Source organism: Leptosomus discolor, chromosome 7 (assembly GCF_034619465.1).
Source record: "Leptosomus discolor isolate bLepDis1 chromosome 7, bLepDis1.hap2, whole genome shotgun sequence".
NCBI lineage: Eukaryota > Metazoa > Chordata > Aves > Leptosomiformes > Leptosomidae > Leptosomus > Leptosomus discolor.
Genome location: NC_141397.1, coordinates 53,817,363 through 53,834,428, shown reverse-complemented (window position 1 = coordinate 53,834,428; position 17,066 = coordinate 53,817,363). Strand labels below are relative to the sequence as shown.

The 17,066-nt window shown below is 45.0% G+C and overlaps 1 protein-coding gene across 4 annotated transcripts in view; it reads left to right on the top strand.

Annotated features, from left to right (window-relative positions):
- Positions 1–1,733: 1,733 nt before the first annotated feature.
- The window catches only part of LPP (LIM domain containing preferred translocation partner in lipoma), a 208,259-nt gene continuing 192,926 nt past the window's right edge, over positions 1,734–17,066 (top strand). For all 4 annotated transcript variants that reach the window (XM_086468075.1, XM_086468078.1, XM_086468076.1 and 1 more), the window contains exon 1: positions 1,734–1,926. In XM_086468075.1, coding sequence (XP_086324201.1) covers positions 1,734–1,926 — 193 coding nt within the window. The remainder of the gene's footprint in view (positions 1,927–17,066) is intronic.

Genomic DNA, 17,066 nt, shown 5'->3' with positions numbered 1-17,066 from the left:
CTTTGTTTTCTCTAGGTAGACTTAAATATGCTATCAGATATGCCTTCTTCCTGCCGAAATGTTCCATATAATTATTCCTGGGGGCTGGTTGAAGAGCTCAGTGTTGTTTGTTTCTCTGAGAAGGATGTGTGCATGGAAGTCTTAGCTGTGAGGCACCAAGAATATGCCCAGGTAGGCTAGGAGTGGATCCGTGGCTGCAATCCTGTGTGGTATCAATGAGCTGTATGTGGCTGCATTCCTCAGCTTTGGAAATACCTCATTGTAAGCTGTTCAAACGGATGGCTGCATGCATGACCACAGATCTGTGTCAGAATAGTTAGAGAGCTGTAGCACTGTGGACTTCAGTAATGACTTCACTCCAAGGGGGACTACACCTTGGCCAGAGGCTGCCTTTCGTTTATCCTCTTTCTTCTTCCCACCCTGTGCTCAGAAGACTGTTCACAGCCCTTTGCTGCTGTGGTCAGCAGAGCTACAACTCTCTTTTGTGTCTCAGCCCTGGCAGGTTGCACTTGCTGCTGCAAGTTAGAGACTGCCTCTTTGCAAATCCAGCAGCCCCTCTGCTTTGTCCCGTTGTTCCCAGATGGAGGTGCTTTTCTGCAGTGGCAGTCTACTAATGTCTCCCATGGTTGGATGCTACCTCTTGCACTGATCCTTTTCTGTGATCAAAACAAATCTTTTCTGATTGGGTTGCAGCTGCCTGCTGGTTTCGGTGGCCTTGAGGAGTCCTAGCACCAAAGCAGAGTGTGGGCAGAAGTGGCAAGGTGCTTAAGGCCTCCAAAATCAGCATTGGCTTGTGTCTGTGTGGGGTCTTCATTTCTTCAGCACGTCTCAAATCCAGCCCTGTAGGACCGTGTGAGGGTACTGTAGGACCATTGCTGCTACTCAGCAAGTGTGGTTTGTGTGCAGTGAAAAGCACTTGTTCATTGCGATGAACAGGATTTTTATGGGCAACATTTTCAGCAATGTCCGAGTCCAGTTCTCAAAAGTGATGTAGGCTTTTAAGAGGCCAAAGCCAAGATTTTCATAAATAAGTAATGATTTGGGCTGCCTCTGTTTTCTGTTACACAAGTTGAGATGTCTAAAAGGAGCCTGGTTGTCAGCGGTTGTGGGTTTCTGGCATTTTGTCAAAATTGACATGCTTTTAAAATATCTTAAGCTGGGTATTCAGAAATGGAGACATCAAGAATGATTAGCTGCTTTTGAAATCCTTTTTTCTTAAAAGTTTGAATGAAAATCACTGGGACATGGAATCCTAAACGACATGTGAAGAAGTGCTAAAGGTCTGTTTTGGAAGTGTGTCTGCCTATCTGTGACAACACTTTTTCCCAGAGCACCTGCACTATTGTATGTTAATGTACTCACAAAAGCCTAACAGGGGAAGGCAAATGTATCACCGCTATGCTGAATGGCTGGTGGGATTGATGGGCTTATCTAGGGTATCAGCCTGCCTCCACTTTGGTTTGAAGAGGAAAATAGCAATGCTTTTTGCAGGCACCAGCAATGAGCCGATCAGTAATTCTGGCCTACTGGGGAAAGACAGACAAATGTGTATCTTAAATCCTGTACATTAGGACCAATGTGTTTAAAGGTAAGTGTGCATCAGTTAAACATGTTAAAGATTTTTATAGGTTTGTTTTTTATAAACAAAGTAGTAGGTTTGCAAATGTTATTTCCTCAGCCTAAGTTCCTGGTGTAGATGTGACTCTCTTTGCATCTCCTCTCAGATCTGAACCATGTCCCACCCATCCTGGCTGCCACCCAAGAGTACCAACGAGCCTGTTGGTCACGTTACTGCAAGGATGGAGACCACGCACACCTTTGGGACCCCCAGCATCTCGGTGTCCACCCAGCAGACGCCGAAGAAGTTTGCACCTGTTGTTGCCCCCAAGCCAAAGTACAACCCATATAAGCAACCTGGAGGTGATGGTAAGCATTTATTCTTTTAGGAAGGAACCACAACTGCCTAATTCAGAGGAATTGACTGCTAACACAGGCTGTTCTTGACTTGCTCTTTCTTGATGAGTTTGTGGGAGCCTCTCTGTTTCAGGTAATTTAAGTCAAAAAGAATGTGAAGGTATCTCTTACTCTTGCTCTGGCTAGTACCCTCCTGAGAGGTGCAGGGCTGGGGGAGGACATGGGAACAGATCTTTCTTGGTTTTAATTGGAAGCAGATGTCGTATGTCCAAGACTGGTACTTTTCAAGGGGTTTTTGCTTGTTTGGTCTCCGCTGGCATGTGTTGATACAAGGGGCTGGGGTTTGAACAACCCTTACAGTATTGGTTCTTTCATCTCAGCACAATGTGAATCCTTTACAAACGTGGGATTGAGCTGTGGGAGTATGGGTGTAATTGGGGTGATACAGCGTAAGTTTGGCAGAACGGCTCTAGGATTCCTTCCTCTCCAGCCTGCTGGTTTGATTCAATTTTACTTCTATTCTTTTCTCTCTACTATGGAACATTGTTGAATATGAAATAACTTAATGCTATAATTCTGAGGATATTTACATGACCATTGCAATAGCCTCTGGAGCTGTTATATCAGTAAAACAAATGCTTGCCAGTCACCATGTGTCGGCCTTCCTCTACCTCCTGCTGTAAAATCTTCCTCTCCTGCTAGTTGAGCAGTGAGCATGGGAGTTGGGTTCCTGGCTTCTGGACACGTGGAGGGAAGGAGCTCCTGACTGTGGGAGCGCATGGCTGGGAGTGCCTCTGGGGTGCAACTGGAAACCTGACAATTGGAGTACCTGGGTGCCCCTAGCTGACAGTGGAGAGAGTGTGATGGAACCTTACTGCAGCAGAAACAAGACGGAAGCCAAGGATTTTGGGAGAGACTGGCAGTTGTCTTGGCAGACTAGTGACTTTTCTATTCCCAGTGATTTACTATGGTTAGAAATAGGTGGAAAACTCTTCCTCCTCATATTCTCCATCCACCCCACAAAGAAAAACTCAGTTGTATTCACAAAAACTGCAAAACCAGCATTTGTGGGGTTTTTTTTGTTTGTTTTTTTTTTTTGGTTTTGGATGCTCTACACTGTTCCATCACCACTTTTATCTCTTTTGTGTGGAGTGCAATAAGATAAATGTCATCTGTATCTTTTTTTCATTTTTCTACTCTATCTTTTGAAAGCATATGCATTTTCAGGAAGACTACAGAATAATGGAAAGGAGAAAGAAAAACAAAGCAGCATATTGAGTCTCGCACTTCAGCAATTTTCTAAAGTTAAGGACATTTTGTAGAAGAGTTGGAAAAGTCTCAGTGTTTAGTTAATTTTCCTCTGCTGCTCTAACTTTGGAGAATTCAGAACGAAAAAAGAAAATGTGTTGGAGGGGAAAAGCGAAGTCATATGCACCTGTTCTGTTGCCTTCAGTAACAAAACATTAGCGAGCAAGAGGAAGAGAAAGACATTTGGAATTAAAGTAAAAAATAATCCATTTCTGAAGTGCACTGAAAATGTCACCTTCAAGTCAAGTAGAAATTCTTGGTTTTATAATTGTCTTAAAATTTAGAATAATAATGGAAAAATGACACTTTTTTTTTCCTAGGAAAACTGTTGTTGATCAGCCATATTTTTTCTTCATGAAAAATGTCAGTATGCCTTAATTGTTGGTGCTTTAGTGATTGTAGATCGATTATATGTGACTCAGGAATGTTATCACCTTCTAAAAAATTCTTTGTTTCTTGGCATTTGGGGAAGGAGGCTTTCCTTAAGAGCAGAGCAGGTACTGCAGGCTGAGAAGGAGAGACAAGGCACACAAATGTTTCTCATGCAGCCCTGAGTACCCGGTCCTGCAAACAGCTCACGAGGTCTGTTAGAAACCGAGACATCAGGTGCTCACAGGGGGACTTTTTCAGTGCAAATCCTTTGCCTTGTCTGATGCTGGATTTTTGGAGATCCCATCATTATCCGACAGCCCTGGAAGAGCTAAGGGTTGGCCAAGCCCTGGTCAGGGACTGGCTTAGTGATGTGACAGTGTGTCTGCAGCTTAAGCTAATCCACTTTCAGAAGGTGACACACTGCTGGTCGGTGTCAGCAGCCGGTGCAAAGCCATTACCCCAGTCATATATAACCCTGTGAACATGAGGCTTCTGGGATCTGGCAGGCGAGAGGGGGACAGTGAGGAAAGTATTTAGCCCAGCGTGCTTCATTCACTTTCTATGGCTCCCTTCTCCAGGCTCCCTAATTGTTTTTTCAATGACCTCCATTGTTTTTGCAGCAATAATTCAGCCTGGGAGACGGCTCCATGCCCCACTGGTTCTCTGTGTAAAGAGGCACTGTGAGTCATTTTGCCTAAATTTGTTCTCTGTTGGTCACAGGTCTTTCCCATCTGGTTAGCTGTGAGTCTGTAGGTAGGGAAGCTGCAGAATCCCCTTGCACCCCAGTGTGTTTTCATCCGTCCTGCTTTGCTGGAGGCACGTGGGCTTTCCACCCAGCCTGCAGGTGGCACGCAGCGCAGCATCCTTCTGCCAGAGATGAGTGTGAGCAGCAGCACCGCTCCAGGGAAGGGCCATCCCAGGGCTGCAATGGAGCAGAAGGCAGCTGTGCACATCACAGCCTGGCACAGCCTTGCCTGCCCCAGCTGTTTCACTGGAGTTGGTTCCCCACTGCCAGAGGCTGCAGGGATGGTATCGGGAATCCCTCTGGAAGACCGGCAAATTCTGTTCCCAGTAATTCTTCAGCTCGTTGCTTTTAACATTAAGGAAAATGCATCCTCTGGCCTTATGTTTCTTTATTGTTATTTTGCAGGCATGTTGCTTGCACGTAGCGGGTCTGCCCAGCTGGTTGCATTTGTGGGTTTATTTCTCGATCACATTGAAAGTGCAGGGGAAAGACACTGGAGTGACAGGCTGTGGAGCAGGCGCTGTGTACATGGCGGGGACTGGCTGTACGCCCCTCTCCCTCCGACCAAGACATTTCCTTGATCTCACCTTGACTTTAATTTTACCTGCTTTTTTTTTTCCCCCGACACTTGCACAGAAGTCAGCCAGAAGGTGCTGATTAAAAGCTACTCAATGAAACTTTAACAGAAGTTAGAAATGGTTAAATGACTGGAAAAAAGTGAAATCGCAACAGCCAACAGATTATAAACCAGCGGCATTTTAATGTGACTGGGAGCACTCAAGGTGTGCATGGTTTAGACCAGCTAAGTGAGCAATTTTCCTGACACTGCCAGCCCCTCTCCTCACTATTTGCTGAGCTGACTTGCTGTGATATGTTTCAAACTAGATTTATCAACTCATTAAAGCAAAGACTGTGTCTTGCTGTCACAGGGATCCATTTGGATGCTCCCGGGTATGACTGCAGTAGTAGTAGTAGTAACAGTAATAATAATAATAATCAGTAAGACCACAGGGCTCTGCCATGCAGCTAGCTGAAGAGGCAGGCACAGCTGTATTTTATAGGTCCTAGAAACACCGGACCAGACTTCCATGTGCTGTGGTCTCATCTGGGTTTCTGGAGGGTTTAGTGCTAGCATTCCTCACTGTGACAACTCCTGGGCAATTTACCTTGCCTGATCCTGGGAGGCATGAGCACTGCGGTCCCTGGGACGTGCAGGTACCAGACATCTTACACAGCTCTGTATTTACCCCATGGAGGGAGGAGAACTGTTCAAGCTTTAGGAAGATGGTTTTCTACAAGATCAACAAGTGTGCATGTGGAGGAAGTGTAGCTGCTAATGTGTTAGGCTAGAAATCAAAATTAGATGTCCAAACATTTGAGCAGTGGCTCTAGAAGTGTGGAACCAGGGCCAAGGGTGGTCCTTGGATGGAGCTGGATGTGTTTGAAGTTTGAGAGCATCTTCTCTTCTTGCTGGGAGGAGATGGGTCCTGATGGATGAGACATCATCCAGCCATGGGTCCTGACAGTGCACTTTTGTATTTGGCTTATTTCTCTATGCTCATGTGTTCGGTGCTACCTGCCTCCTTCCTCTGTTCCTCAGCAGACCCCATCCAACAGTGTGTATAACAGGTCTTGTCCTTTGCACTCACTGAGCAAAAAAATCTCTTAAGCAAAATAATGCCTCTTTCCAAGGAGACAGTATTAATTTTGTTTCCTTTAAAAGCATTGAATGCCCCATCATTGAAGTGCTCAGGGTCAGGTTGGACGGGTCTTTGAGCAACCTGATCTAGTGAAAGATATCCCGGCTGACGGCAGGAGGGTTGGATTAGATGATCTTTGAAGGTCCCTTCCAACCCAAAGCTTTCTGTGATTTTTATGGTTGCCCTCCCTCCTTTCCCTAGTACTTATTTCTCTCCTGCTGTCCAGCTTTTACACTTAAATCAGTATTTCAGCATCTTCAACAGAGCTGGAGCCTTGGGGAAACTCTGCCTCACAGCTGTTCCTGTCAGTGCTGGGTTTAGGAAGATGGAGAGGATTTATAGCTTGCAGATGAAGCAAATTCACTTTTCTCCTCTTTTCCCTAGTCCCGGAAAATGGGGCCTCACCCTCTATGGCAGACTAAGGAGGCATCTGGCACGGAGCGAGGTTGGTGATGGTTGATCCGCTGGCTTTGTGCATGCTGCCACGGGCCTGGTGGCAGCGGCGCTAGTACAAGTTTGCACGCTCCGTGGCACAGGGAGGAGAGCTGGCAGCCACTCCCAAACAAGTGCCGCTGGGGCAGGGCAGTCGGGGTGCTCTGGGATGGCGCCAGAGGTTTTGAGGCCAAAATCAGGGGCTTCAAAACCATAAAAATCTGTTGTCAGCCTGAGGCACTTGGGAAAGCCCCACTCAGGGCTCTTCAGGCTGTAGGGGATGGCTTGAGTGCAATGAGTGGCAAGCATTGCGGTGTGATTTGCGTTTTGGTTCAGATCCTTCTGGTTTCAAGCTTGTTTTCATAACCAGGAAAGCTCTTTTCCCCTTGTGTTTTCCCCTCCCCTCCAAATAAACCTCCACAGACACGAAGCAGTGCAAACTAGGCTGTGCTGATGCAGGTCAGGCACAGCCAGTGAGCCCTGGGAGGCTGCTGCCCAAGCCCAGCTGGGTTGCAGGGTTGGACTTTCCAGTGCAGCATTCACAAGCATTGCCATGGCTCCTAGTGGTTTGAATATACCTCCTCTGCCATCATGCATGGTCACTTGAAGGGTGATTTGATGGGGTCAGGGAAGCGAATGAGTCCATCCTCACCTACTGGGAAGTGCCAGGTCATTGCTTGGTACTCAGGAGGTCTCCTGCTCCTGCAAAGATGAGTCTCCGCTCCCAGGAAACCAGGTTTCTCACATTCTTGCAATGTCTTTTATTCATACAAATCCGACCACGTGTGTTTCTCAAGCTGCCTGAGACAGACTGAGATACTGCAGTGCCAACCCTGGCCAGATAGGGATGTGCAGACTCTCCCACAGTTGCTTGGTTTATTGGGCTTGGACATGCTTCTTTGTCACACTCTGAGGCTCTGAGGACACGCTTTGCAAAATTATCCACTTTAGTTTATATTGCTGGGTCCTTTTAAATTCAATATTTATTAGCGCTGATGTCTTTGTCTTGTAATTTCCATCCTTGGTGAATATAATACTTGCAGAAATGGTTAATATGGATTTAATAATGGGAGCTAAATGAAGGAATGAGAATCAAAGCAAATTCTTCTCCTTCCTTTCCTTGGGTGACTTTTGGATAATGGTGAACAACAAGAATCATGCGAAGGTCTTTGAGGTTTTTATTACTTTTTTTTTTTTTTTTTTAAACCATCTCCTTCAACTTACCTTGGTTGGAGGACAGGCTAAGTGACTGATGAGACAAGGTACAGCAGCAGGACCAGCTCCAGGGTGAGGTTACGTGCTGGACACCAATGTGTATGCTTGAACCCAGCTGATCCAGGTTTCCTAGAGCTTGACTCTCCCTGCCCTCCTTCTCTTCAGGTGTGTGGAGGCTCTTGAGCACTGGCAAATTATATTCTGCTGTGTCTGTAGGGGATTGGGAGCATGAACTATCAGGCTGTTTGTTGTTTTGGTTTTGGGTTGTTTTTATTTTTTCATAGGCAGATATACCTAGTGGGTTTTGTTTACAGCAGCTGCTATCCGTAGCTCTGTCTAATATTTGAAGCTTGGATATGGATTTATTGGACTAGACACTCTGTGTTTTAGCTGTGCTGTTCACTGCTGTGCAATCCTTGACAGTTCATAGAAGCTAACCAGGTCCAGAGTCTATTCATTACTTGGATGAGAGCCCTGAAAGAATAAATTCAGGCTGACTTGGGAGATTCTGCGGGTTTTGTGTTGTTGTTTTTTTTTTTTTTTTCCTGGTTGTCTGTGCTGAATCTGCACCATAGCAAGAGGAATCCTCACTAGTGGGAGGGCTGTGTTGGCTGAGAGGCAGCATACCTGCTCCTTGGTGCTTCTCGTGAGATTCTGCAGTTCTGTGCTCATCATTGGAAGGAGGCTGGGGCGCAGGAGCAGTGAGCTGTCTCAGCTGCGCTCCAGTGGTGGTTTGTGTGCACCTTGTCCAACGCTAATATGAGATAATGCGACTGAGTCTGTCAGCGTGGTAGAAGCAGAGGCTTGCAGTCTCGTGTGTTGTGACTTACATACATGGACCATTGCTGCAGCCCAGATGAGGCTTGGGAATACGTTGTTATTTGGTCAATTTGATGCTGAATTGAGTCCTGTGAGTACCACAGTTTTTCCAGTGGGATCTGCTGTCTCTGCATCCTGCCTTGCTCCTCAGCTCTGCCACCAGCTGAAAAAATCATTGGTGCTCCAGCGGGGAGGCAGTGTCTCAGCGATGGGGCCAAAAAATCGGCTGAGAAGTGCTCTAACCCTTTTCTGATCCCGTCATTGCAATGGATGATATGGTCCCATCCATCTCAGGACTGAGCTCGTGGAGATGAAAGATACAGTGGGAGTAAAGAGATAACCTTACTGCTGCAAAATATCCTGACTGTGCCTGAGCACAGCCCCCATGTTAGTGCTTATTTTTGAGAGAAATCTTTTTTAAAGTGCGTATTATAAACTTCTGCAGTCCTTCTTAATCCTTGCTCTCATTCTTCCATGTGTTTCTTGCACTGAATGAAATGGAGCAGATGAAGCAATACTTTATTCATTAGTGTCAGAACTGCATCATCCACAGGCTCTTACAAAATACAGCCAGTGAAAAATGAACTTGAAGCTCCAGGCCTCTTCGTGGTGGCTTTGCTACCTTATACACAAGAGCATTTAAAGCACAAACAAAGCCCCCAAACCCTGCAGAACAAGCCGGAAGGCGAGGGTCCCTCATTAAGGGGTAGCTGTGAACCAGTTTGGAGCAGCCTTTCGGAAGTCTCTATTGATTTCTCTCTAATGACATCCTCTTCCCTGTTGGTTAAGAACCAAGTGAAACCAGTTGGAAACGAGTGGTGGTTCTCATTTGTATAATAGCAAATTTAAACTGCCCCAAGCCAGCTTAGCTGTGTTGAAGAGGCGTGAGACCAAGCTGATGCCTTTGTGCTTGGGCTGCATCCCTCTACTCGATAGCTTATGAGTTATGGAGTTTTGCCCAGTTGTCCACAGCACAGCAACCGGTATCAGGACTTGTGATTCTCAGCAGTGTAAATAAACTGGCTTTGGTGGGTCCTTCTGTTTTCATTGCAGTTGTCCTAAAAGTTGTTACTGCTTGTGCTGGGTGATAGTGTCTGCATCTGCTTTTTTTTTTTTGTTAGAGACAAATACGTAGGTCTGTGCTCTTTGGTTTGTTCTCAGGATGAACATTTTCTTTTTTGAAATACTACCTCAGATAATGGCACTGGGAAAAACGCAACATAAAACAGGTGCATAAAAACTATTATTGAACCCGTATACTTATCTGTAGTGCACAAAATGTCAAGTCAAGCCACCAGGTTTTACTAACAATTCTGACTGTGTTTTGTTAGAATTACAAATGCTAAACTTTCACAGGCTCTGGAACACATTGCCTCTTATTTGGGAACTACTTGAAGTAGTGCCTAGCTTTGTTTTTCATTCTGGTGAGTGAGCTCATATTTTCTCAGTTATTTGGTATCGTAAAGCAAACATTACGCTCCTCAGCAGGTAGGGTTTTAATTTTTTTCTGTCATGCCTATTTTTTTCTCATTTTCTTTTCCTCCTGTCTGTCTGTTCTTCCAAGATACTATATTTAATTTTTCCACTTCATTATTTCAAACATTGAATAGTGATTCATCTTTGCAGTGGCCTGTTCTGTGAACCACAATAGTTTGGGTAGAATAAAGAAAAAGGGCAAAAAAGGGAAGGGAAAAAGAGAAAAAAAAGACGGTTCTGACATACACTGGAATGGAATGAAGCCATCTTTTTATAACTCAAATTGCAAACATCTGTCATTGACTATATCAAACCTACTTTTAAAAAGATAATGTTTGTCCTCTATATAGTTTAAAAGGGCTGTAGTGCCCAGTGAAAGTGAGAGAACAATGTTAATGCAGAAATAGCTTGAATTCAAGCAGGCAGCACTTGTCCCTTTTATTTTAATCTGAAATTTTAACATCCTCCAGATGCTAGTCTGTTAAATAATAACAATTGTTACGTGACAGTCAACAGTCGAGTAATTTTTTTTTTTGCCCTTGTTCACACAATGCAGCTCTTCTGTGCCCTGAAAACTAACTGTTATAATAAAGGGTTATACATATATTTTTCCTTTTCTCTGCCTAAAGCTTTTTTACTCTGCCAGGCAGAGTACTGCTAGGTCAGAGCAACAATAAATGTCTATTGGATTATATTGCAGGTTGATCTGATAAAAGGTTAGAAGAATGAATGAGCAACAGAATGAATGAGCAAGTCTTGAAGCCACAGAAGCTGTACTTGTGGCCAAAGAGCAGGCATTTCTGGCAGTGAAGACTACACAACTACAATTTGCACTAAATATACAAGATCTGAAATGCTTGTTGCTAAGCAAAGTGTGTTGAGATGGACTGGGTGCAAGAACTGAAGGTCCGTGAGTAGGACAGAGAGTCCTGCGGCTCTGGCTGCCCCAGGGAGGGTGGTTATGCAGAAAAGGATGAGCAGGGATTTGGTCTAGTTCCTATTAAGCAGACATCACTATCTAAAAATTCCCCTTCTGTCATCTTCTTTAACTAGCCCACATGCTGGAAAGTGGTAGCCATGGAAGAATATGCAATCATGCTCTAGGAGCTCGATGGGGGATTTACCTAAATTATTTGAGGAGCTGTGAAGTGCAAAAGTCTCACAGGTCTTTTCCAGCTCTTAATTCCTGTGATGACAATGACTAAGGAAAGGTTTTGGTTTTGTCTAGACATGACCAAACCATAATGCAAAGCCTGGCATGAAGGCCTGGTTGGTAGAAATCACACTGAAATGAGAACTGGCGTTTGTTTTGCCAAGCACTGAGTTTATGGGAAATGCCATGGAGGTGTGGAATAATTACAAGAGGAGGGACCTGTGCATCTGGGCCACCTATGTTACAAGATCCATTTGGAAAGATTTAGAAACTGGCTTTTCTAGATATTCTGTGATGGCATTGGGCTTTGTACAGTCCGGGCAGCTGTGGTATGAGGGTCTGCCCAGGGGTCTTGCGGTGGGAGCTTCCCCTGAGCAAGCTGGTGGGAGGAGAGGGGGGGCCCTCAAGAGCAGGAAAATGGTGCTAAACCAGTACTAGTAAATACAATCTTTCAAAAGTAGGTTTAATATAAGAAATGACAGAGGTTTGGGATTTGTTATGAATGTGATGAGGGTTAAATTCTTAACTATATGGAGATTAATGCTCTCTGAGGTGGTAACCCCATCCTGAGCTATACCCAGCTGGCAGCAGACCTGTTCTTTGGTAACAACATCAACAAAATCAACTTTCCTTAACTTTTTGCCCCACGTGCCACTTGGCCCAAGCTCAGAATCTGAGCTCCATCTGACCCACTGGCCCCATCACCTAGGGCTCTTCTGTAAAGGACACAGTGCCAGGCTGATGCTGTTTCTGCACATACTGGGAGCACATTGGGCATCCTAGTGGCTTCCTTGGGACCACTGGGCACATACCATTGGCTGTGGTTCCAGCTGCTTTCCTCATCTAGGGCAATCCTGCTCAGCAATTTGCAGGACCAGGTCACCCCTCAGCCCCTGAAGTGTCAAGATCAGCTTTCAGTGTGCCATCGAACTCTTCAAGGGAGTGTGCTAACCTGATGCATGTCATGTATTTGCGAAGGTTTTTTTGCAGGAGAACAAAAAGGGGTAGTCATAGTTCCTGGGCCACTTGTTGGGAAGGGTAAGGAAAAGCGGGTCTTTCGATGAGGATCCATTAACACCACTCCAGTTGGCAGGCAGTGGAACACAGGAGGTAAAGGTCCATTCTTTTCCCTTCCCAGTCCTGCAATTTAAAATGTTTGAACACGCACTTCAGAAGCCGGGGAAGTAAAAGCCCCCAGTTGTGCCAGGAGACTCTGCAAAGGCCACGGCAAGTGAAGAGGCTGCGGAGTGTTAATACAGTCCATCATTTTGTAACGAGCCCGATGTTCTTGTATGAGCCGTGTCAGGCTGTTGTCTGCACGCTGTCTTTGCTGATCACAGTAATCGGGTCATAAGAGAGGGAGAAGTAATAGCGTGTCTCTTAGCAACCAGCCCCAGGAGAAAGAGAAAATTACTCAAACAGACTATCCAGCCAGGGAAGTAGAAAGATGAAATTTTCTGAAAGTCTGTTGGAAAGTGCTCAGGGACATAATTCTTTTATGTGTGAGATCCTTATAGGCTGGATCCAATGATATCAGACACTTTTTTTTTCCTTGTCGTCTTCCTGGTAAACTTTCGGTTTTTAATTGGTCTCAGAAAAACAGGGGGACAAAAAGCCCTCTGAAACAGAGACATTTTAAAAAATAAGTGGCAGATTTTTGTATTATCTTTAACAATGCCAGGGAGAAGGGAGGGAGGGTAGGTCAGCGTGTCTCAGGCAGGAGATGAGGGGAGCCTCTTATCTCTGCACGAGTGCTTTGAATGCTTCCTGTGTCAGTACTAGCCAAAGCACGTTGCTGTATCTGCCGACGCCACGGTGGCATGTACGAAACAAACTTGTTGGGTCTCCATTGCACAGCATGGGGTGTCACATCCCTTAAGTGTCACGGACCATGTGCCATGCTGACTGACAGCCTGGCAGAGAGCTGGACCCGATGTGCTCTCCCAGCAGCCATGCCAGGACAGCCCAGCGGAGAGGTCAAAAAGGGCAGGTGCTGGTCGGATTCATGCCAGCAGCCTTTCCCTCATTGCCCTGGTTTTCTGTCCTCTTCCAAGCTACTGGTTTGTGTAAGACATATAGGGGAACATCTTTGAAGCCTTCTCAACAACTGTTTGTTGAGCCCCAGGGCTTGGAGAGGAGGGTGGTGATAGGTAGGGACAGTCTGAAAGTAATAGTACTAAAACTAGGCATTTGCACTTTGTGTGCAGGATAGGGATAAGCTTGTGTGCTCGTGTCTTACGCTTTGAAAAGACTTTTTTTTTTTTTTAATTCCAGAAAGTTGCACTTGTGCGGTCAACTAGCCTACATCCTTCCTGATGAGATATGTTGGCTGCTTAGGGGAAGGGGACCATGTCTGGGATAGTCTGCCCACCCTCGCTAAGTAAGAGCATAAATCCATGTCTGTTTAATGGAAATGTGCATGCCCTAAGATGGTTGAGCCTCCCACAGCTTTGCAGTTGCATCCTTAAAACTATTGAGGGGACAAAAGTTTCCAAAAGCCTGGCTTAGTCCCTGGCTCTGAGGAGACATAAGGGAACTGTTGCATATGTGGATGGGGACACTTTTAGGTGACTGATCCAGCTACTAATCTGTGCCCTCCCTTTTGTCTGCTCTGTGATCCCGGGGCATGTCTAGGCTGTGCAGAGGGATCAGCTCACCTCTGCATGGGATAGCTTGACTTCCAGTAACAGGTTTATCTGCAGATTTGTGTGTTTTAATGAAGGCTGCAACCATTCCCCCAAATTGGAATCCTGGACAGTTGGATAAAAGGGTTCAGGCTGACTTCTGGGCTGCTGTGGTTGAGCTGTTGTTGGTACCTGGGTTTGCTCGAGTCTCGGCATGCACGGGCTTGTGTTCAACCTGTGGATGATATTGCAGACGTGCTTCAGGAGAGAAGTGCTAAAGTTTTCAGAGACAAAGCTGACTTCAGCATCTTATCCTGGAAATAATCAGTAGAAGAGAGAGGAGAAAAAAACCAACCTTGCACTGTACAGAATTAATAGCTTAGGAGCAACATCTACTACTGTCAGGGAAAAGTGAGATAAGGAACAATATTAATTGTAACTGCTTCCAAGCAAATCATAGAGCCTGCTGCTTTGCTGTGTTGTCATAAAGAAGGAAGACTTTCTTCCTTAAAAGTTTAGTAATTGAAGAGTTTCCTTGCTATTTTTATGAGTGCCAGTAAGTGATGTTTCCTGGAAATTTTCCCCCAACTCTATAAATACCGCTCCAGGGCTTACAATGGTGACTCAATTTGGGAAGTCAACACCATGTACTTCCTCAACGCAGCCAGGCAGCCCCCCGGGCGGAGCGTGCCACTTCTGCAAAACCATTTATTGGTTGTTAAACTGCAGTACAGTTAGGCTCCTTCTTGAGAACTGAATTCCTGTTGCTCAAGCTTACCTTCCTGTCATGTTAGAGATGAAGGCACAGGGGGCAGAGAAGGCTGAAGCACAGTTTGGGTCTGGAAAGTTGTAACTGGCATTTCAGGGTGCCACCTTTCCTCTCAGTAATGTGCTCATTGAATGACCCCAACTGACAGATAGATGAGATGTTCCTAATTGCCACCCATCACTGTCCTGGGACCAAGATTATCTCACAGATCTTGCTTTTGGAATTGGGTCCTTTCCTCCTTCCCATTAGGCTTTTGACAACAGTTTTTGTGCCAACTGGGCACATATAGAGCCATTTGTAATTCTTTGTGTGGTGCCCAAGGAGAAATAGGACCTGGCTGAGTAAATTAATTCGGCAAATATAGAAGGAAGATTTCACTGGGAGCTCAGGTCTAACACAGCTGTCTTGCGTAAAAATGAGTTTATAAGAAGAAGAGACAACACATGAAAGACTTGTGAGCTGGGTAAAATCACAGCTGGCCTGCATCTCCTCCGGTATCAGCGTGGACATGAGACCACATAGTCATAACGGTTAATGTATGAAGTGTTGCGGTATATTCCTCGTCTTGTGCTTAGTCCATCCAATGCCTTAGATTTGGATTAGATTCATAATTGGATATTCCTTGTTAACCCATCCCTGCCAACAGTGGTCCTGCAGAGTTTGGGCCTGTAAAACTTTCTCTACAGCAGAAAAGGCAGTTGGGTTTGTAATGTGAGAATACTTGACTGACTTCTCTTGGTGCATCAGCCTGTGTGCGTAAAAACAGGACATATGCCCTCAAGAGGGAGAAATGACCTTGCGGCAGCAGGAGAGGGTTGGGCTGGTGGATCTCCAGCTTTTGTTCATTTGTTCACTTCCCTCATTAGGGACAAGAGTCTTTTGGAGAGCTGCAGGAACGATTGGTTTGGCTGAGCCTGAAAACTCTTGATATTTAAAACATTTCTCCATGCCAGTAAATCGCTTCTATTGGCCAGACAGAAAATACTTTAAATTTAGAAACTAATCCAAGACAAGAGATATGATGCGTGATCACAGCTGAGCTCTTTCCCCATGATCGCAGTTGGACTTTTTAAACAAATAATTGCTGAACCACCACGTTTCTATTCTGAGTATATGGTGCTTTCCTGAGATACTACTGAGATAAGCTAACGGAGGATCCATTTGCCTTGTTATGCCTTTTCATGTGGGAAGACTATTAATCTTCCTGTTTCTGGTGCACATTAGCGCTGCTTGTGTCCAAAAGTGCTTTTGTTAATGATCCCTTTTGCCCCTGCGAGAATGTGTTGTGTAACTGCGGTAGGGAAACCAATGAAAGAGAAATAAGGTAGTGGGATAACTATTCTGAGTGATGAGCTTTTGCTTGGCATGTTGATTTTCCCAAGAGATATATGGCATGTCCAATACCTCATGTAAATTGACCATCCAGCATGGCATGGGTCTCGGGAGTGGGAATATTCCATTTTAAGAATCTGTTGGGTAAGACGCGGGCTTGTGTTTGATGGACACTGCCAACTATTTAAACGTTAAAGTGCTATGAATTCCACCTGTGAAACTGGAGGCGGAGGTAACACAAGTTGGAAAATCTGGGCCTAAATGTCAGGGCCTAAAGGTCACATTTAATCGGTGGAAAGTGCAGTTGTCACCACAAATGTGAGGCTGCGGGAAGGGAATTGTGAGGTTCCCTATGTATTTGATCTCCTGGGACCCGACAAGGTATGCTTAGTTTACACAAAGTCCAGAGTTTGTTTTTTCTAACAAGCCCGTCCAGCAAATGCAGTTCTGATCTTAGGACTCAAACTCCCCTTTTCTTGTTTGTTTTTTTTTTCACCGTGATCTAAGAGCAGTGATGAAGTTTCTGGGCATTCGGTCGGTGACTGGGATGGAGCTGAAATTGGAGCTTTCTCTTGTAGCAGTTCTGGCTCTGTCATGCCCAGAGTAATGAAAGCTCCTTATGAGAGGAGTTGGAAAACTCGTGAGGCATCAGAAGCAGCAGGAAGATGCATCTTATTTCTATAAACATTTAATTGCAAAATCTTTTGGCTACTTAGAAAAACGATTAGTCAAGTCTACTGGAAAGCAGTGAATGTCTATTTGTGGGGACTAGGGAAGGTTTGATCATCTCAGATTTCTTACCTTCTTGTTTTTTCTTCTCTATTGCAAATGGTAAATGATTAAAATGAAGGTGTGTTTTGAAAAGAAGATTTCTAAAGAGAGCTTGGAGGAGTCTGTGCTTGTTTGTTAATTATTTCAAATAGGATAGTCAATTTGCAAGTGGCCAAGAAACAACAAAGCATTTGTTTGCTGATCTCAATGTTTTAGCATGGCGTTTAAGAATGAAATCTTGATTTTTGTCTGGTAGTCCCTCATTCAGCGGTACCACAGGTCATGTTTCCCTCTGACACTTGCGCAGCCCAGTTGCCGCTAAGTTAGGTCAGTGATGGCTCCTCTGAGTGGCTTTACATAAGTGCAGCTGTCTGGACCTTGCAAGTAACTTTTATTTATGCACAAGGAAGACCTGAAGCCAGATCCTTTTTGTCAG